At 54.6% G+C, this 22047-nt stretch overlaps 1 protein-coding gene across 1 annotated transcript in view; it reads left to right on the forward strand.

The window, feature by feature from the left end:
- Positions 1-22047, forward strand: part of ncapd2 (non-SMC condensin I complex, subunit D2) — a 136209-nt gene that overhangs the window by 76651 nt on the left and 37511 nt on the right. Inside the window, exons 19-22 of the mRNA XM_072477587.1 lie at positions 3138-3211; positions 6472-6482; positions 10754-10948; positions 18880-19070. Of these exons, the coding sequence (XP_072333688.1) occupies positions 3138-3211; positions 6472-6482; positions 10754-10948; positions 18880-19070 (471 nt within the window). The remainder of the gene's footprint in view (positions 1-3137; positions 3212-6471; positions 6483-10753; positions 10949-18879; positions 19071-22047) is intronic.

Here is a 22047-nt window from a genome sequence, read left to right on the forward strand (position 1 = left end):
AGGTACTGGCATCGAGGATAGAGGACTGTGTCCCGGGGGTGGTGCACGAAGACCAGACAGGGTTCGTAAAAGGGAGACAACTGAATGTTAACGTGCGACGACTATTAGGGGTGATAATGATGCCCCCAGTGGAGGGGGAGGCAGAGATAGTGGCGGCAATGGATGCAGAGAAGGCATTTGATAGGGTGGAGTGGGAGTATTTATGGGAAGTGTTAAGGAGGTTTGGGTTTGGGAACGGGTTTATTATCTGGGTTAGACTTCTTTATGGGGCTCCAACGGCAAGCGTAGTTACAGGTCGACATAGATCGGAGTATTTCCGATTATATAGGGGAACAAGACAGGGATGCCCGCTGTCTCCATTGTTGTTCGCGTTGGCAATTGAACCTCTGGCCATGGCGTTGAGAGACTCCAGGAAATGGAGAGGGGTGATTAGAGGGGGAGAAGAACACCGAGTCTCGTTATACGCAGATGACCTATTGTTATACGTGTCGGACCCAGCGGGGGGGGATGATAGAGGTTATGCGAATTTTGAGGGGGTTCGGGGAATTCTCGGGGCATAGGCTAAACATGGGGAAGAGTGAATTATTTGTGATACATCCAGGGGACCAGAGTAGAGAGATAGAAGGCTTACCGCTAAGGAAAGTGGAAAGAAACTTCCGATACCTGGGGATTCAGATCGCTAGGAGCTGGGGAACCTTGCACAGACTTAATTTGACACGGCTGGTAGAACAAATGGAGGAGGACTTCAAGAGGTGGGACATGCAGCCTCTATCGCTGGCGGGCAGGGTGCAAGCAATTAAGATGATGGTCCTCCCGAGGTTCTTATTTGTATTTCAATGTCTCCCTATACTAATCACCAAGACCTTTTTTAATAAAATAGATAGGAGCATCACGAGCTTCGTGTGGGCAGGGAAAGTTCCGAGAGTAAGGAGGGGGTTCCTTCAGCGTAGTAGGGACAGAGGAGGATTGGCACTACCGAACTTGGGCGATTACTATTGGGCCGCCAATGTGGCAATGATACGTAAATGGACGATGGAGGGTGAGGGAGCGGCGTGGAAAAGACTGGAGAGAAAGTCCTGTAAAGGGACGAGTTTAGAGGTGCTGGTGACGGCGCCGCTACCGTTCTCACCTAAAAGGTTTACCACGAACCCGGTGGTGGCGGCAACATTGAATATCTGGGGACAGTGGAGGCGACAGAGAGGGGTGTGGGGAGCCCTGGTGGGGTCCCCTATCAGGAACAACCATAGGTTCACCCCAGGAAGAATGGATGGAGGATTTCAGAACTGGTGCCAGTTGGGAATTAGGAAGGTGGGAGATTTATTTATAGATGGGACTTTTGCGAGCTTGGGAGCATTGGAGGAAAAGTATAAGTTGCCCCGGGGAAATTTCTTGCGATATATGCAGGTGAGGGCGTTTACTAGACAACAGGTGAGGACATTTCCGTTGCTCCCGACACAGGGGATACAGGACAGGGTGCTTTCAGGGGTGTGGGTCGGAGAGGGCAAGGTGTCAGAGATTTATAGAGAGATGAGGGAAGAGGGGGAGGAGTCGGTGGGCGAACTAAAAGGAAAGTGGGAAGAAGAATTAGGGGAGGAGATAGAGGAGGGTATGTGGGCTGATGCCCTAAGCAGGGTAAATTCCTCTTCCTCATGTGCCAGGCTTAGCCTGATTCAATTTAAGGTGCTATATAGAGCACACATAACGGGGGCAAGATTGAGCAGGTTCTTTGGAGTGGAGGACAAATGTGTGAGGTGTGGCGGGAGCCCAGCAAACCACGCACATATGTTTTGGGCGTGCCCGGCACTGGAAGGGTATTGGAAGGGAGTGACGGGAGTGATTTCGCAGGTGGTGAAGGCCCGGGTCAAACCAGGCTGGGGGTTAGCTCTATTTGGAGTTGCGGAAGAGCCGGGAGTGCAGGAGGCGAAAGAGGCCGATGTTGTGGCCTTTGCGTCCCTCGTAGCCCGGCGCAGGATCCTACTCATGTGGAAGGAGGCGAAACCCCCCGGACTGGAGGCCTGGGTAAATGATATGGCGGGGTTCATTAAACTGGAGCAGATAAAGTTTGCCCTGAGAGGATCGGCTCAAGGGTTCACCAGGCGGTGGCAGCCATTTCTCGACTACCTAGGGGAACGTTAGAGGGAAGACAGATGACCAGCAGCAGCAACGAGGGGGGGGGGGGTTTAGTTTAGTTTAGGTCAATAGACAATGGGGTTTTGTTACCTGTGTATTGTTAAAAATTTCTGTTTTGTTATTGTTTCGTTTGCTTTGTAAGAGGGAAAAATTGTTGTTTGGGAAAAAATTTCAATAAAACATATTTTTTTTAAAAAAAAGAAAATTTGTTGACAAATTTGAATAAATATATATATTTTTTTAAAAGATAGTGGTTGGGCCGAATAAAATGGTTGCAGTTAAGATAACGCTGAATAAGCACATGAGCGAGATAGAAATACAGGTTATGCTGGTAGAGTTAGATGAGAAATGATGCAAGGATGCTTGAGTGGAGCATAATGGGCTGATCAGGCCTAATCTTTGCTATCTATTCTATGTAATTCTATGTCAAATTATCATAAAGGATCTGTGCTTTTATCTTCATAAATACAATTCCTCTGTTCAAATTCCCTGCTTATCCTGGTTACATATTGCTTGCATTGTATGCATTCTGCTGGATTAAACGCATTTTTGCTAAAAAAAAAAGGTTAATGCAGTTACAAGAATGGACTCTTATCCTGTCCCACATTTGGAGGATTGCATTGAGAAAGTGGGACATCGTAAGAACCACGGGCCAGGTGAATCCATGATACACTTTGGGGTTCTCTAAACCCTGGCCCATAACAGGGGCGAGAGGGGTGGAGAGGGCCGGGCGAGGAGAGGGGGAGAGAGTCGGGCGGGGCGATTGGTGGGGGGGTGAGGGAGGGCTGGGTTGAGGGAGAGTGGGGGTTGTGTGGACAGTGAGAGGAGGAGCGTGATGATGAGAGGGGAGCGGCAGAGAGGAACCGGGGGCGTGGAGGGTTGTCTGGACAGTTGGAGGAGTGTGATGTTGGGCGAGTGGGGCTGCGCAGTGGTTCATTGAAATATTTGGGAACTGAGCTCGCTCTCGCCCAGCTCATTGATTTGTGTTGTCTTCCTCCTTCCCATAGAAGCTGCTTGATGGCAGTGCCACCTCCTTCCGGCTGCCAAGCAATCACCAGCTCTTCAGCATATCTCAGATGCTGTGACCGACGGTAAGCCCGGGGCGGCACCCATACAGCCCATTGCCTTTCACCCTCGTCATCTCATCCACTTCAGTAATGTTGACTTCTGGGCGCCACCATGGAGCAGTGGTTAGCACTGCTGCCTACGATGCTGAGGACGCGGGTTCGATCCCGGCTCCGTGTCACTGTCTGTGGAGTTTGCACGTTCTCCCCGTGTCTGCGTGGGTTTCACCCCCACAACCCAATCATGTGCTGGGTAGGCGGATTGGCCACGCTAAGTTGCCCCTTAATTGGAAAAAAAATAATTGGGCACTCTAAATTTATATTAAAAAGTAATGTTAACTTGTCATCCCCTGTGCCCCCTCCTCCCCTCCCCCTGTGCCCCTCCTCCCCTCCCCTGTGCCCCTCCTCCCCTCCCCTGTGCCCCTCCTCCCCTCCCCTGTGCCCCTCCTCCCCTCCCCTGTGCCCCTCCTCCCCTCCCCTGTGCCCCTCCTCCCCTCCCCTGTGCCCCTCCTCCCCTCCCCTGTGCCCCTCCTCCCCTCCCCTGTGCCCCTCCTCCCCTCCCCCTGTGCCCCTCCTCCCCTCCCCTGTGCCCCTCCTCCCCTCCCCTGTGCCCCTCCTCCCCTCCCCCTGTGCCCTCCCGCCCTCCCCTGTGCCCCTCCCCCCCTCCCCTGTGCCGTTCCCCCCCCACCCTCTCCCGTTCCCCCCCCCACCCTCTCCCTTCCCTGTCCCCCCCCTGACCCCACCCTGCCCCTACCCCCTCCCTTCCCTGTCCCCCTGACCCCACCCTGCCCCTACCCCTCCCTTAACCATTTCCCCCCTCCCCTACCCGTTCCCCCGCCCCCACTCGTCCTCCCCCGCCCCCCGCTCGTCCTCCCCCCGCCCCCGCTCGTCCTCCCCCCGCCCCCGCTCGTCCTCCCCCGCCCCCGCTCGTCCTCCCCCGCCCCCGCTCGTCCTCCCTCCCCCGCTCGTCCTCCCCCGCCCCCGCTCGTCCTCCCCGCTCGTCCTCCCCCGCCCCCGCTCGTCCTCCCCGCTCGTCCTCCCCCGCCCCCGCTCGTCCTCCCCCGCCCCCGCTCGTCCTCCCCCGCCCCCGCTCGTCCTCCCCCGCCCCCGCTCGTCCTCCCCCGCCCCCGCTCGTCCTCCCCCCGCCCCCCCGCTCGTCCTCCCCGCCCCCGCTCGTCCTCCCCCGCCCCCTGCTCGTCCTCCCCCCGCCCCCGCTCGTCCTCCCCCGCCCCCGCTCGTCCTCCCCCGCCCCCGCTCGTCCTCCCCCGCCCCCGCTCGTCCTCCCCCGCCCCCGCCCCTCCCCCCCCCCGTCCTCCCCCGCCCCCGCTCGTCCTCCCCCGCCCCCGCTCGTCCTCCCCCGCCCCCGCTCGTCCTCCCCCGCCCCCGCTCGTCCTCCCCCGCCCCCGCTCGTCCTCCCCCGCCCCCGCTCGTCCTCCCCCGCCCCCCGCTCGTCCTCCCCCGCCCCCCGCTCGTCCTCCCCCGCCCCCGCTCGTCCTCCCCCGCCCCCGCTCGTCCTCCCCCGCCCCCGCTCGTCCTCCCCCGCCCCCGCTCGTCCTCCCCGCCCCCGCTCGTCCTCCCCCGCCCCCCGCTCGTCCTCCCCCGCCCCCGCTCGTCCTCCCCCGCCCCCGCTCGTCCTCCCCCGCCCCCGCTCGTCCTCCCCCGCCCCCGCTCGTCCTCCCCCGCCCCCGCTCGTCCTCCCCCGCCCCCCGCTCGTCCTCCCCCCGCCCCCGCTCGTCCTCCCCGCCCCCGCTCGTCCTCCCCCGCCCCCGCTCGTCCTCCCCGCCCGCTCGTCTCCCGCCCCCGCTCGTCCTCCCCCGCCCCCGCTCGTCCTCCCCCCGCCCCCGCTCGTCCTCCCCCGCCCCCGCTCGTCCTCCCCCCGCCCCCGCTCGTCCTCCCCCGCCCCCGCTCGTCCTCCCCCGCCCCCGCTCGTCCTCCCCCGCCCCCGCTCGTCCTCCCCCGCCCCCGCTCGTCCTCCCCGCCCCCGCTCGTCCTCCCCCGCCCCCGCTCGTCCTCCCCCGCCCCCCGCTCGTCCTCCCCCGCCCCCGCTCGTCCTCCCCCGCCCCCGCTCGTCCTCCCCCGCCCCCGCTCGTCCTCCCCCGCCCCCGCTCGTCCTCCCCCGCCCCCGCTCGTCCTCCCCCCGCCCCCCGCTCGTCCTCCCCCGCCCCCCGCTCGTCCTCCCCCCGCCCCCGCTCGTCCTCCCCGCCCCCGCTCGTCCTCCCCGCCCCCGCTCGTCCTCCCCCGCCCCCGCTCGTCCTCCCCCGCCCCCGCTCGTCCTCCCCCGCCCCCGCTCGTCCTCCCCCGCCCCCGCTCGTCCTCCCCCGCCCCCGCTCGTCCTCCCCCGCCCCCGCCCGTCCTCCCCCGCCCCCGCCCGTCCTCCCCGCCCGTCCTCCCCCGCCCCCGCCCGTCCTCCCCCTCCCCCGCCCGTCCTCCCCCTCCCCCGCCCGTCCTCCCCCTCCCCCGCCCGTCCTCCCCCTCCCCCGCCCCCGCTCGTCCTCCCCCGCCCCCGCCCGTCCTCCCCCGCCCCCGCTCGTCCTCCCCCGCCCCGCTCGTCCTCCCCGCCCCCCGCCCGTCCTCCCCCGCCCCCGCCCGTCCTCCCCCGCCCCCCGCCCGTCCTCCCCCGCCCCCGCCCGTCCTCCCCCGCCCCCGCCCGTCCTCCCCCGCCCCCGCTCGTCCTCCCCCGCCCCCGCTCGTCCTCCCCCGCCCCCGCTCGTCCTCCCCCGCCCCCGCTCGTCCTCCCCCGCCCCCGCTCGTCCTCCCCCGCCCCCGCTCGTCCTCCCCCGCCCCCGCTCGTCCTCCCCCGCCCCCGCCCGTCCTCCCCCCGCCCCCGCCCGTCCTCCCCCGCCCCCGCCCGTCCTCCCCCGCCCCCGCCCGTCCTCCCCCGCCCCCGCCCGTCCTCCCCCGCCCCCCGCCCGTCCTCCCCCGCCCCCGCCCGTCCTCCCCCCGCCCCCGCTCGTCCTCCCCCGCCCCCGCTCGTCCGCCCCCGCCCCCGCTCGTCCGCCCCCGCCCCCGCTCGTCCTCCCCCGCCCCCGCTCGTCCTCCCCCGCCCCCGCTCGTCCTCCCCCGCCCCCGCTCGTCCTCCCCCGCCCCCCGCCCGTCCTCCCCCGCCCCCACCCGTCCTCCCCCGCCTCTCTCTAAACTAGTATGGCAGCGGGGTGGGAACCAGAGCGTTAGTTTAGGTGAAATAACTGAAGGGAAAATAGAGAAGAAAAAGTGAGGAAACAACATCACCCTGTCCGCTCAAACGTAGTGGTTGGAAGTGTATTTGTTTCAACGCCAGATGTATCCCAGGTAAGGCAAATGAACTTAAAAGTACTTATTAGTACTTGGAACTATGACGTTGTGGCTATCACAGAAATGGGGTTAAAGGAAGGGCAGGATTGGCAGCTGAACGTTGGAGGATATAGATACTTCAGGAGAAATAGAGGGGGGTGGAAAACGGGTGGGGGAGTAGCATTACTGGTCAAGGAGAATATTATAGCCGTACTGCGGGAGGACTCCTTTGAAGGCGCATACAATGAGGCAATCTGTGGAGCTCAGGAACAGGAAGGGGGCAGTCAGAATGTTGGGGGTTTATTACAGGCCCCCCAACTGCCAGCGAGAGAAAGAGGACCAGATAAGTAAAGACATTTTGGATAGGTGCAAAAGTAACAGTGTTGTGGTCAGGGATTTTAATTTCCCCTGTATTGACTGGGACTCACTTAGTGCTCGGGGTTTGGATGGGGCAGAGTTTGTAAGGTGTATCCAGGAGGCTATCTACATGCAATATGTAGATAGTCCAACTAGGGAAGGGGCAGTACTGGGCCTGGTATTGGGGAATGAGCCTGGACAGGTGGCTGAGGTTTCAGTAGGGGAATATCTGTAAGTTTTAGGGTAGTTTTGGATAGGGATGAGGGTAACCCTTGCGTTAAGGTGCTAAACTGGGGAAAGGCAAATTACGGTAACATTAGACAGGAATTGGAAGAATTTGCATTGGTGCAGCTGTTGGAGGGTAAATCAACATCAGACATGTGGGAGTCTTTCAAGCGACAGTTGATTAGGATTCAGGAAAGTCACGTTCCTGAGAGAACGAAGGATACATATGGGAAGTTTAGGGAGCCTTGGATAACGAGGGATATTGTGTACCTCGTCAAAGAAAAAGAAGACTTTTGTATGGTCTAGAAGGGTGGGGACAGTCAAAACCCTTGAGGATAAAGAAAATGAGAAGGCACTTAAGCAGGAAATTAGGAGGGCTGGAGGGGTCATGAAAAGTCCTTGGCAAGTAGGATAAAGGTGAATCCCAAAGCTTTTTATTCATATGTAAAAAGCAAGAGGGTGGCCAGGGAAAGGATTGGACCACTTAAGGACAGTGGGGGGAATCTTATGTGTTGAGCCAGAGGAAATGGGCGAGTTACTAAATGAGTACATCAGTGTTCACAAAGAGAAGGACTTTGTGGAAGATGATTCTTGGGTAGGGTGTGTGGACAGTCTGGGTCATGTTGACATCGAAAAGAAATAGATATGGAGTGTTTGCTTTTAATGTAGATAAGGTAGATAAGTCTCCTGGGCCGGATGGGATTTACTCCAGAATACTGAGGGAAGCAAGAGAGGAAATTGCTGGGGCCTTAACTGACATCTTTGTATCCTCATTGGCTACAGGTGAGATCCCAGAGGACTGGAAAATAGCTAATGTTGTACCGCTGTTTAAGAAAGGTAGCACACAAGGAAACTATAGGCCGGTGAGCCTCACATCGGTAGTAGGTAAATTATTGGAAAGAATTCTCGGTACAGGATTTATACCCATTTAGGAACCAATGGACCCATTTGTGAGAGCATGGTTTTGTGAAGGGGAGGTCGTGCCTCACTAACTTGATCGAGTTTTTTGAGGAGGTGACAAAAGATGATTGATATGGGGAAGGTGGTGGATGTTGTTTACATGAACTTCAGCAAAGCCTTTGACAAGGTGCCCCATGACAGACTGGTATAAAAGGTGAGGTCACACGGGATCAGAAGTGAAGTGGCAAGATGGATACAGAACTGGCTCGGTCACAGAAGGCAGAGGTAGCAGTATGAGGGTGTTTTTCTGAATGGAAGGTTGTGGTTAGTGGTGTTCCGCAGGGATCTGTGCTGGGACCTCTGTTTGTAGTGTACATAAACGATTTGGAGGAAAATGTAGCTGGCCTGATTAGTAAGTTCACGGATGATACCAAGGTTGGTGGATGGCAGATAGTGTTGAGGATTGTCAGAGGATACAGCAGAACATAGATAGGTTAGAGAAATGGCAAATGGAGTTTAATCCAGACAAATGTGAGGTAATGCATTTTGGTAGGTCTAACATAGAGGGCAAATATACCGTAAATGGCAAAACACTTGGGAATATAGAAAATCAGAGAGATCAGGGCGTGCAGGTCCACAGATCTTTGAAAATGGCAACACAAGTGGACACGGTAGCCAAGAAAGCATATGGAATGCTTGCCTTCATTGTACGGGACATCGAGTATAAAGCTGACAAGTCATGCTACAGTTGTATAGAACATTGGTATGGCTATACTTGGAATATTGTGCACCATTTTGTTCGCCACACTACCAGAAGGATGTGGAGGCTTTGAAGAGGGTGCAGAGGAAGTTTACCAGGATGTTTCCTGGTCTGGAAGGTGTTAGCTATGCGGAGAGACTGAATGGACGCGGACTGTTTTCATTAGAAAGACTGAGGTTGAGGGGGGACCTGATAGAGGTCGACAAGATTATGAGGAGCATGGATAGAGTGGGTGGGCAGGCACTCTTTCCCAGGGTGGAGGGTGTCATGATATGCAAACATGCAGCTAATGAACACATGGGGTAGGACACAACCAATGAGCAGTCAGGACACTCAGGGGTGGTATCTCACTATAAAGGGGATGAGGCACTCACACCCCACCTCTTTACACAGACCAACATCTACAGAGTGAGACAGGGTGCATCCTCAGCATTACACCCCAGCACGTGGCTTAGAGCAAGGCTGGTTCAGTTAGACTGAGTTACTACATTTAGATTAGCAGAGAGTCAAACTCATTGAGAACTGTGCTAATAGTTCAAAAAAACACATTGAACTCACTTCAAAGTCTGGAGCATCTTTTACTCAAAACTGCATCAAGTGGCAACTTGTGTTATTCCAAATTACATAACACAACAGAGGGGTCAGTCACCAGGGGGAATAGGTTTAAGGTCCGTGGGGCAAAGTTTAGAGGAGTTGTGCGAGGCAGGCTTTTTGCACAGAGGGTGGTGAGTTTCTGGAGCTCGCTGCCAGTCAAAATGCATCTCGACAAATACGTGGATAGGATGGGTATTGTCAGGGTTTCTCTGTGTGTGTGTGTGTGTGTGTGTGTGTGTGTGTGTGTGTGTGTGTGTGTGTGTGTGTGTGTGTGTGTGTGTGTGTGTGTGTGTGTGTGTGTGTGTGACGCTGTCTCTCTCTCTTTCGCTGTCTCTCTCTCTTTCGCTGGCTCTCTCTCTTTCGCTGGCTCTCTCTCTTTCGCTGTCTCTCTCTTTCGCTGTCTCTCTCTTTCGCTGTCTCTCTCTCTTTCGCTGTCTCTCTCTCTTTCGCTGTCTCTCTCTCTTTCGCTGTCTCTCTCTCTTTCGCTGTCTCTCTCTCTTTCGCTGTCTCTCTCTCTTTCGCTGTCTCTCTCTCTTTCGCTGTCTCTCTCTCTTTCGCTGTCTCTCTCTCTTTCGCTGTCTCTCTCTCTTTCGCTGTCTCTCTCTTTCGCTGTCTCTCTCTCTTTCGCTGTCTCTCTCTCTTTCGCTGTCTCTCTCTCTTTCGCTGTCTCTCTCTCTCTCGCTGTCTCTCTCTCTCTCTCGCTGTCTCTCTCTCTCTCTCGCTGTCTCTCTCTCTCTCTCTCGCTGTCTCTCTCTCTCTCTCTCTCGCTGTCTCTCTCTCTCTCTCTCTCTCGCTGTCTCTCTCTCTCTCTCTCTCGCTGTCTCTCTCTCTCTCTCTCTCTCGCTGTCTCTCTCTCTCTCTCTCGCTGTCTCTCTCTCTCTCTCTCGCTGTCTCTCTCTCTCTCTCTCCCTCGCTGTCTCTCTCTCCCTCGCTGTCTCTCTCTCCCTCGCTGTCTCTCTCTCCCTCGCTGTCTCTCTCTCCCTCGCTGTCTCTCTCTCCCTCGCTGTCTCTCTCTCCCTCGCTGTCTCTCTCTCCCTCGCTGTCTCTCTCTCCCTCGCTGTCTCTCTCTCCCTCGCTGTCTCTCTCTCCCTCGCTGTCTCTCTCTCCCTCGCTGTCTCTCTCTCCCTCGCTGTCTCTCTCTCCCTCGCTGTCTCTCTCACTCACACTCGTGCACCCACCCACCCGTGCGCGCACCCACCCACTCGCGCACCCACACACAAACAATTCACCTCTCTGACATGACACACAGTTTACCCCTCTCTCCTTTTGTCTCTCTCACGTACAGAGTTTACCTCTCTCATTTGTGCTCTCTCTTTTTCTCTCTCTCTCTCTCTCTCTCTCTCTCTCTCTCTCTCTCTCTCTCTCTCTCTCTCTCTCTCTCTCTCTCTCTCTCTCTCACACACAGTTTACCTCTCTCTCCCTCACATTTTGACACTCTCTCTCACCATTGCAGGTTTCTGTTCACCCAGCCCTCACTGGCGGCCGTTTGCCGAGGCAGCTGTGGCCCTGGTGTATCAGCTCTCCGAGAACCCCGACCGTCTGTGCGGACACCTCTTGTTGTGCTGCGCCAGCCTGTTGACCAATCACCAGGAGGAGAAGGCAGATGGCCCACCCAGCGAACAGGCAGAGGAGACTGCTGAGGTCCACGGTGAGACGTCACTTCACTTTCAATTTCCTCGTCTGTTAATTCTCATTATCCGCCGTCGTGAAGCACTCCTCGGTTCTCCCCAGTAACGGCTTTGGACACAGCATCAGCCAAGACGATTGGCAGGGCAGCTGACTGTCCAATTGGTCAGAACAGTAGGTGTTAACGGGGGGAGCCTTCTGGGCGGGAGAGAAACAGGAAATCTTCTGGTGCTCGTAGCACGACACAGGATGCAGATGACACAAAAATTGGTGGGGTGGTCAGTAGTGAGGAAGAAAACCTTGGGTTACAGGACGACATAAACGGGCTGTTCAGACGGCAAATTTTATCCTGAAACGTGTGATGATGCATTTCGGGAGGGCCAACAAGGCATGGGATTCCACAATGAATGGTAGGATGCTAGGACAGAGGACCAGAGTAACCTTGGGGAGCATAGATCCCTGAAGGCAGCAGGACGGTAGATAAGGTGGTTAAGAAGGCATATGGGATACATGCCTTTATTAGCCGAGGTATAGAATACAAGAGTGGGGAGGCTATGATGGGAGCTGTATTAAACACTGGTTAGGCCACAGTTAGAATACTGTCCGGTGTTCTGGTCGCCACACTGTAGAAAGGATGTGTTTGCATTGGAGAGGGTGCAGAGGAGATTCACCAGGACGTTGCCTGGGTTGGAGCGTTTCAGCCATGAGAAGAGTTTGATTAGCCTCGGATTGTTTTCCTTGGAGCAGAGAAGGCTGATGCGGGAACTGATTGAGGTGTACAAAATAATGAGGGACACAGATTGGGTAGATAGGAAGGAACATTTCACCTTAGTAGCATGCCCTCCCTGGCATCAGTAACCAGGGAGGGCTTGGATTTAAGGTAAGGGAGCCGGAGGTTTACAGGGGACCTCAGGAGATGTTGTTTCACCCAGAGGGTGGTGGGATTCTGGAACCTGCTGCCTGAAAGAGTGGTAGAGGCGGGAACCCTCAAAACATTGAAAAAGCATTTGGACAAGCTCTTGAAAGGCCATTGCTTACAAAGCTACGAACCAAGTGCTGGAAAATGCAATTAGAATAGATAGGTGCTTGATTGCCGGCAGAGACACAATGGGCCCCATTCCGTGCTGTGAAAACTCTGCCACCAAATATTCCTCAAATCAAGCCCTCACCGATCAGTAATGTGACTTCAGAAGGAATGAATGAAATGAAAATCGCTTATTGTCACAAGTAGGCTACAAATGAAGTTACTGTGAAAAGCCCCTAGTCGCCACATTCCGGCGCCTGTTCGGGGAGGCTGTTACGGGAATCGAACCGTGCTGCTGGCCTGCCTGGGTCTGCTTTCAAAGCCAGCGATTTAGCCCTGTGCTAAACAGCCCCTGGACATGGGCAACTTGATGGGGAGACAGGTGGAAGATCCTTGGCAGGAAGAACGTGGAAGTTACGATAGTGACATTTAAGGGGCATCTTGACAAATACATGAATAGGATGGGAATAGAGGGATAGTGACCCAGGAAGTGTAGAAGATTTTAGTTTAGACGGGCAGCATGGTCGGCACGGGCTTGGAGGGCCGAAGGGCCTGTTCCTGTGCTGTACTTTTCTTTGTTCTTTGAACGACGAAGCAAAAGATCCGGCGCTGCTCTAAAGGAAGTGTATGGGCAGACTGATCTGGATGTATGTGTGCTTGAAGTTTGAGAGAACTGTCGTACACTTTCCTGGGCATTATTAGTAGGGTGCAGATCCAGGTGGTTATGTTGAACTTGTAAAAGACGAGGAGATTTGATTGAGGGGTTCAAAACCGCAAGGGTCTGTGGCAGACTCGAGAGGGAGAAACTATTCCCATTGAGGGGAGGGGGGGGCGAAGGAGTGACAATTGGGGGGGGGAAACACAGATTTGAGGGGATCGGTGAAAGATGCGATGGGGAGACGGGAAGAAATGTTTTCACACTGCGAACAGTCAGGGTGCGGAGTAAGCTGCCTGAGAAAGTGAGAGAAACCGGTTCGATCAAGGGACCCGAGAGGTGATTTAATTATTTTCTGGAGAGATGAACATTTTGCCAGGCTTGAGGGAACGGGGTGAGGGAAGATGGGACGAATGTAAGAACTTCAGATGTATTGTATTATAGGTATTTGGTGCAGTAAGGGTTCAAAGCATGGATTAGGGTTGTGTTTTTAAGGGGAGGGGTGTTCTGAATGTTGGAATTTCAGATATATTGGGTGGGATTCGCTGGCCCGCGATGGGCCGTGTTGCCGCCCGTTTTCGGCCGGTCCCGCTGGCATAAATTACAACAGGTACTTACCGGCGGGACCTGGCTCCGCGGGCGGCCACCGGGGTTCTCGGGAGTGGGGGGGGGGGGGGGGGGGGAAATCAGGCCCCTGGGGGTGCACCCACGATGGCCCGGCCCAAGATCAGAATCCGCCGCACCTTCAGGGGCTAGGCCGGCCCCGGATGATTTGCGCCTCGCCGGCCGGCACAGAAGGAGCTTGGCGCCACGCCAACCGGCGCCGAAGGTCCTCCACTGGCCGGCGCATGCGCAGGAGCGCCAGCGTGTGCTGGCGTCATCCAGGCAATTCTGGATTTGGTGATGTGTAATGAGGTAGACTTGATTAGGGATCTTAAGGTGAAGGAACCCTTAGGGAGCAGTGACCGCAATACGATAGAATTTACCCTGCAGTTTGAGAGGGAGAAGCTGCAATCAGATGTAACGGTATTACAATACAATATGGGTAACTACAAAGACATGCGGGAGGAGCTGGCCAGAATTGATTGGAAAAGGAGCCTAGCAGGGAAGACTGGAAGAGCAATGGCAGGAGTTTTGTGGAGTTATTCGGGAGGCATAGCAGAAATTCATCCCAAGGAGGAGGAAACATGCTAAGGGGAGGACAAGGCATCCATGGTTGCCGAGGGAAGTCAAGGACAGCATAAAAGCTAAAGAAAAAGCATACAAAGTGGCGAGAATTAGTGGGAAACCAGAGGATTGGGAAGCCTTTAAAAGTGAGCAGAAGACAACTAAAAAAGCAATAAGGGGGGAGAAGATGAAGTATGAGTGTAAGCTAGCTAGTAATATAAAGGAAGATGGGAAGAGTTTTTTCAATATATAAAAGGTAAGAGAGGCAAAAATAGACATTGGACCACTGGTAAACTTGGCTGGAGAAGTAATAATAGGAAACAAAGAAATGGCAGAAGAACTGAATAGTTACTTTGCACCATTCTTCACAGTGGAAGACACCAGTGGGATGCCAGAGTTCCAGGAGAATCAGGGGGCAGAGGTGAGTGCAGTGGCCATCACTAAGGAGAAGGTTCTGGGGAAACTGAAAGGTCTAAAGGTGGATAATTCACCTGGACCGGATGGACTACACCCCAGGGTCCTAAAAGAGATAGCTGAGGAGATTGTGGAGGCATTGGTGATGGTCTTTCGGGAATCACTGGAGGCAGGAAGGGTCCCAGAGGACTGGAAAGTGGCTAATGTAACACCACTGTTTAAGAAGGGAGGGAGGCAGAAGACGGTAAATTATAGGCCGGTTAGCCTGACTTTGGTCATCAGTAAGATTTTAAAGTTTGTTATTAAAGATGCGATTGCGGAGTACTTGGAAGTGCATGGTAAAATAGAACTGAGTCAGCACAGCTTCATCAAGGGGAGGCCATGTCTGCAAATCTGTTATAGTTCTTTGAGGAGGTAACAAGGAAGATAGACAAAGGAGAACCAGTGCACGTGATTTGTTTAGATTTCCAGAAGGCCTTTGACAAGGTGTCGCATAGGAGACTGTTAAATAAGTTAAGAGCCCATTGTGTTAAGGGTAAGATCCTGGCATGGATAGAGGATTGGCTGACTGGCAGAAAGCAGAGAGTAGGGATAAAGGTCTTTTTCAGGATGGCAGCCGGTGACTAGTGGTGTGCCTCAGGGGTCTGTGCTGGGACCACAACTTTTCACAATATACATTAATGATCTGGAAGAAGGAACTGAAGGCACTGTTGCTAAGTTTGCAGATGATACAAAGATCTGTAGCAGGACAGGTAGTATTGAGGAAGCAAGGGGGCTGCAGAAGGACTTGGACAAGCTAGGAGAGTGGGCAATGAAGTGGCAAATGAAATACAATGTGGAAAAGTGTGAGGTTATGCACTTTGGAAGGAGGACTTTAGGCGTAGACTATTTTCTAAATGGGGAAATGCTCAGGAAATCAGAAGCACAAAGGGACTTGGGAGTCCTTGTTCACGATTCTCTTAATGTTAACGTGCAGGTTCAATCAGCAGTTAGTAAGGCAAATGCAATGTTAGCATTCATGTCAAGAGGGCTAGAATACAAGACCAGGGATGTACTTCTGAGGCTGTATAAGGCTCTGGTCAGACCCCATTTGGAGTATTGTGAGCAGTTTTGGGCCACGTATCGAAGGAAGGATGTGCTGGCCTTGGAAAGGGTCCTGAGGAGGTTCACAAGAATGATCCCTGGAATGAAGAGCTTGTCGTATGAGGAACGGTTGAGGAATCTGGATCTGTACTCGGAGTTTAGAAGTATGAGGGGTGATCTTATTGCAACTTGTAAGATACTGCGAGGCCTGGATAGAGGTGGAGAGGATGTTTCCACTTGTAGGAAAAACTAGAACCAGAGGACACCATCTCAGACTAAAGGGACGATCCTTTAAAACCGAGATGAGGAGGAATTTCTTCAGCCAGAGGGTGGTGAATCTGTGGAATTCTTTGCCGCAGAAGGCTGTGGAGGCCAAATCACTGAGTGTCTTTAAGACAGAGATAGATAGGTTCTTGATTAATAAGGGGATCAGGGGTTATGGGGAGAATGCAGGAAAATGAGGATGAGAAAAATATCAGCCATGATTGAATGGAGGAGCAGACTCGATGGGCCGAATGGCCTAATTCTGCTTCTATGTCTTATGATTCAGTGACTGTTGAGGGGCTAGCACCGGGGCCGCGTGGAACACAAGGTATTCCAATGAGAAACTGTGCGGGGTTCGCGATTGACACTCAGGGCGCTGACAAGCTGCACTTGCATTACACACTGCACTCCCCACACACACCGTCCCAGCTAACAAGATGGAAACGAGGAGAACAGCACCATGATTTACGGACGTTGAGCTGGAGACCCTCTTGGACCCTGTACCCCGGCCCGGGAAAGAGGCTGCCACCCGCCACCATTCGCCGTTGCTGGGCGTAGGTGGCAGAGGTGAACAGCACCGTCTGGACCGGCCAGCAGTGCCGTAGAAAAACTGCACAATCTCCTCAGGGCAGCTGGGATGAATAGGAGGCACTGGGCCCCTGGCACCATGGCACCAACTCCCGTCCCACACACTTGTAACCCTCTCTCTCTCTCTCTCTCTCTCTCTCTCTCTCTCTCTCTCTCTCTCTCTCTCTCTCTCTCTCTCTTCTCTCTCACTCCCCCCACCCAGTCGGTGAACCTGGAGGCGATCAGAGCGTCCCATGCGTGGTGGCTCTGGCTCACACGTCATGCAGTCTCCCATGTCCTGCCCATCTTCGCCCTCCCCCATATCCTCCTCGTCAGACAAGGTCTGATGTTCATCCTCCTCCTGCAGCATGTCACCACTCTGCTACATGATATTGGAGGATGCAGCAGGCCACCACGATGTGGGTGAACCTCTCAGTGTCATATTAGAGGGCCCCTCCAGAGCAGTCCAGGCACCTGAACCGCATCTTCAGGGGGCTGAAGCACCGCTCGATCACGTCCCAGGTCGCTGCATGGGTGCCGTAGTGGGTCTCGGCGTCAGTCTGTGGCCTCCAGATAGGCATCATCAGCCACGACCGCAGCGGATAACCCCTGTTGCCCAGGAGCCAACCCCGTAGCCCGGGGGGGGGGTGCCTTGGACATGTCGGGAATCGTCGAGTGGGCCAGGAGAAGGTGTCGTGCACACTGCCTGGGTATCGGACGCAGACGTGCATGATGCGCATCTGATGGTTACACACCAGCTGCACGTTCATCGAGTGGAAACCCTTTTGGTTTGTGTAAAGTGGCCTGTCATCTGCAGATGCTTGTAGGGGGGCATGCATTCCTGGACCTGGGGCATCTTGACAATGGCGGTGAACCGCGCTGCCTGGGCATCCTGGTGGGCTTGGCCCACATTGAAATGGATATATTGTGCCGACTGGGCATAGAAGGCCTCCGTGACGGCGCGGATGCACCTGTGCACCGAGCTCTGTGAGATCCTGGACAGGTCCCCATTCAGCGCCTGGAAGGACCCTATGGCGTAAAGATTCAGGGTGACCTTCACTTTGACGGCCACCGGGAGCAGCTGCCAGGTGCGCCATGATCTCCCTGCGTAGCCAGAGTTTTCGGCATGCCCAGTCCGGAAGGTCCTCGAGCGACGGGCGCTGCCGGTACACGTGAGGCCTCCTGCGTCTTCTCCATTCCAGCTCCTCCTCCTCGGCCTGTTGGGCAGCCGGCTCTCCATTCTGGGCGGCTGCCTCCTGTTCCTCTGGGGCATAATCCGCAGCTGCACGCTTCGTTGCTGTAGCTTCCTCCTCCTCCTCCTCCTCCTCTTCGAGCAGCCCCAGCTCATACAGTATCAGGGTATCCCCCAGGTCTGCGGCGACTAGCAGCAAGGCGCCATTGCTGGTTGAATTCCAATATCCATTGTCTGCAGGGGTGAAAGGCTGACATGCTAGCATGGTGTGTACCCCATGCCCAATCAGGTCCAAAGAGCTACACGATGGCCCCGGTTGGCACTGTGCACTCTCTCCCCGCATATCTCTTCCCCCATCCCCACACCCCTGGCCCCGTTGCTGCCCGGCACTGTGGGGTGGCCTCTTGCCCATATGCCTGACCCTGATGCCAGGAGTACCGTTGGCTGCATCAGTCCTTACCAGCAGTACACTCTGCGGCCCCTGCCTGGCACCACCGTAGGGGCAACAGCGGGCGTTGCTCTCGACTGGGTGATGCCCTGCCGGTGGATGGCTGCCCTTTGAGTGGTGGTATGTGGGGGTGGGTGCGGGGTGTGGGCACCAATACAGCCGGTGTCACTGTGCAGAACCAAGGGTCAAGGTGGGTGGTCAGTGGGGTGCGCAGCAAGATGGCTGCCGTGTAGGCAGGCTGCGGCAATGGTGATCTGTGCCTGGACTCCGCCCCAGTCCTGTGCGAGGGGGTTCTCCCCGGCCACTCGGCTCGATTTCCCCCCCGTCACGCCAGCTCCCCAGCTCTGGCAGCCCACAGTCCTGCCTCACTCTCCTTCCTCTTCTCTCTCCCTCATCAGCCAAGACTCCGGATTCACGATTCTGAAAAGTACAAGTGAACTGCGTTGTCGGGAATTCGGCCCTTCGGAGGCGGAGAATGGCGGAGGCCTTGGAAAATACCGGGTCATTCCCTCTAATATGCAAATGGTGTTTACTGTGCGTGCGTTGCGGAACGCATTGGCAACGATGTTGAGGCGACGGAGAATTGCAATTTGGTGTCAAATCAGCCTCCGTCAGGATTTCGGCGTCGGAACTTATTCTCAACCCTATCACGTTTCCCAATTTCGGCATCGGCCGATGGAGAATTGCGCACATTGCGTTCAGCCGTACTAAACTGATATAGTTAATGGGAGGAACCAGGAGCTGAAGCAGTCAGGAGTTGTGTTTTGGGGTTCTGTTTTGATCCGTCTATGAACAGACTTGAAATTTCTCTCAAAACAGTTAAAAAAGATTTTGCCTCCGAACAGAACCGGCTTCTGGAAAGGATGGCAGTTGAAACAGTAGTTTGACACAGACCAGAATCTGCAAGCTGGTTCCTGAAGGATCTCTCTCACTCTTTCAAAGCGGTTTATCCAAGACATCTCTTTATTGCAAGTACTCCTGGGCCGGGCTCACTGTATTTGAAAGTACATTTTGACCTGTGACTGGTTTTGCTTGAGTGGAAATTAGAGATATCAGTTAGGATTTAGTGTTTTGTTGTCATTGTTAAGCATTGTTTAATGGGTAATTGTGAGCTATTTTCTTTTGGCCCCTTACCTCAGCCACGGATGTATGTCCAGATTCTCCATCCACCCTGCCAGCTCACGTCCTGGGTAACCTGATCGCCACTGTGGGTCATGTGGCTCTCCAGCAGATGCTGCACCTCGAGCGAGCCGTGGGGCCGGAGATGCAGCGGCGACGCCTGAACCGTGAGCAGCAAGAAGTCAAGCAAAAGCTGAAGGGGAAGGCCAAGGTGAGGGAAAGGACCCTGACCCACCCACACCCTGCAAACCGAATGGCCTCCTCCTGCTTCTATGTTTCTATGCAACCCTGTCAGTCATCGGAATACAGAAAATAGGAGCAGAAGGAGGCCCTACGAGCCTGCTCCGCTATTCATTATGATAATGGCTGATCATTTAGCTCAGTAACCTCTTCCTGCTTCCCCCGTGCCTCCATCTCCTTTGATTCCTTTCGGCACGAGTGCTATATCGAACTCCTCTTGTAACCATACAATGTTTTAGCCTCAACTACTTCCTGTGGTAATGAATTCCACAGGCTCACCACTCTTTGGATGAAGAAATTTCTCTGCATCTCTGTCCTAATTGGCCTACCCGATATCCTTTGTGACCCCTGATTCTGGACTCCCCCACCATCGGAAACATCCTTCATGCAGCTATCCTGTCTGTTCTGTTAGAATTTTAATAAGTTTCTACGAGATTTCCCCCACATTCTTCTAAACTCCAGCAAATACAATCCTTTTTTTTAATAAATATTTTATTGAAAATTTTTGGTCAACCAACACAGTACATTGTGCATCCTTTACACAATATTATAACAACACAAATAACAATGACCTATTTTATAAACAAAAATGAAAACTAACCCTAATTGGCAACTGCCTTATCACAAGTAACACTCTCCAAAAATATAATTTAACAGTCCAATATATAATTATCTGTCGCAACGACCTATACATATTATACAGTATATATTAACAACCCTGAGAGTCCTTCTGGTTCCTCCTCTCCCCCCCCCCCCCCCCCCCCCCCCCCCCCCGGATCCTGGGCTGCTGCTGCTGCCTTCTTTTTTCCATTCCATCTATCTTTCTGCGAGGTATTTGACGAATGGTTGCCACCGCCTGGTGAACCCTTGAGCCGACCCCCTTAGAACGAACTTAATCCGCTCTAGCTTTATAAACCCTGCCATGTCATTTATCCAGGTCTCCACCCCCAGGGGCTTGGCTTCTTTCCACATTAACAATATCCTGCGCCGGGCTACTAGGGACGCAAAGGCCAAAACATCGGCCTCTCTCGCCTCCTGCACTCCCGGCTCTTGTGCAACCCCAAATATAGCCAACCCCCAGCTTGGTTCGACCCGGACCCCCACTACTTTTGAAAGCACCTTTGTCACCCCCATCCAAAACCCCTGTAGTGCCGGGCATGACCAAAACATATGGGTATGATTCACTGGGCTTCTCGAGCACCTCGCACAACTATCCTCCACCCCAAAAAAGTTACTGAGCCGTGCTCCAGTCATATGCGCCCTGTGTAATACCTTAAACTGAATCAGGCTTAGCCTGGCACACGAGGACGACGAGTTTACCCTGCTTAGGGCATCTGCCCACAGCCCCTCCTCGATCTCCCCCAGCTCTTCTTCCCATTTCCCTTTTAGTTCATCTACCATAGTCTCCCCTTCGTCCCTCATTTCCCTATATATATCTGACACTGCGGGAGCTGCGGGAATTCCCTCACCTGTTGCCTCGCAAAAGCCCTCAGTTGCACATACCTGAATGCATTCCCTTGGGGCAACCCATATTTCTCGGTCAGCGCTCCCAGACTTGCGAACTTCCCATCCACAAACAGATCTTTCAGTTGCATTATTCCTGCTCTTTGCCACATTCCATATCCCCCATCCATTCCCCTCTGGGCAAACCTATGGTTGTTTCTTATCGGGGATCCCCCCAAGGCTCCAGTCTTTCCCCTATGCCGTCTCCACTGTCCCCAAATCTTCAGTGTAGCCACCACCACCGGGCTTGTGGTGTAGTTCGTCGGTGAGAACGGCAATGGGGCTGTCACCATAGCCTGTAGGCTAGTCCCCCTACAGGACGCCCTCTCTAATCTCTTCCACGCCGCTCCCTCCTCCTCTCCCATCCACTTACTAACCATTGAAATATTAGCGGCCCAATAATACTCACTTAGGCTCGGTAGTGCCAGCCCCCCCCCCTATCCCTGCTACGCTGTAAGAATCCCTTCCTCACTCTCGGGGTCTTCCCGGCCCACACAAAACCCATGATGCTCTTTTCAATCCTTTTTAAAAAAAGCCTTCGTGATCACCACCGGGAGGCACTGAAACACAAAGAGGAATCTCGGGAGGACCACCATCTTAACCGCCTGCACCCTCCCTGCCAGTGACAGGGATACCATATCCCATCTCTTGAAATCCTCCTCCATTTGTTCCACCAACCGCGTTAAATTTAACCTATGCAATGTGCCCCAATTCTTGGCTATCTGGATCCCCAGGTAACGAAAGTCCCTTGTTACCTTCCTCAACGGTAGGTCCTCTATTTCTCTACTCTGCTCCCCTGGATGCACCACAAACAACTCACTTTTCCCCATGTTCAATTTATACCCTGGAAAATCCCCAAACTCCCCAAGTATCCGCATTATTTCTGGCATCCCCTCCGCCGGGTCTGCCACGTATAGTAGCAAATCGTCCGCATACAAAGATACCCGGTGTTCTTCTCCTCCTCTAAGTACTCCCCTCCACTTCTTGGAACCCCTCAACGCTATCGCCAGGGGCTCAATCGCCAGTGCAAACAATAATGGGGACAGAGGGCATCCCTGCCTTGTCCCTCTATGGAGCCGAAAATATGCAGATCCCCGTCCATTCGTGACCACGCTCGCCATCGGGGCCCTATACAACAGCTGCACCCATCTAACATACCCCTCTCCAAAACCAAATCTCCTCAACACCTCCCACAAATAATCCCACTCCACTCTATCAAATGCTTTCTCGGCATCCATCGCCACTACTATCTCCATTTCCCCCTCTGGTGGGGCCATCATCATTACCCCTAACAGCCTCCGTATATTCGTGTTCAGCTGTCTCCCCTTCACAAACCCCGTTTGGTCCTCGTGGACCACCCCCGGGACACATTCCTCTATTCTCATTGCCATTACCTTGGCCAGGATCTTGGCATCTACATTTAGGAGGGAAGTAGGTCTATAGGA

This window comes from Scyliorhinus torazame, chromosome 16 (genome assembly GCF_047496885.1).
Source record: "Scyliorhinus torazame isolate Kashiwa2021f chromosome 16, sScyTor2.1, whole genome shotgun sequence".
Lineage (NCBI taxonomy): Eukaryota > Metazoa > Chordata > Chondrichthyes > Carcharhiniformes > Scyliorhinidae > Scyliorhinus > Scyliorhinus torazame.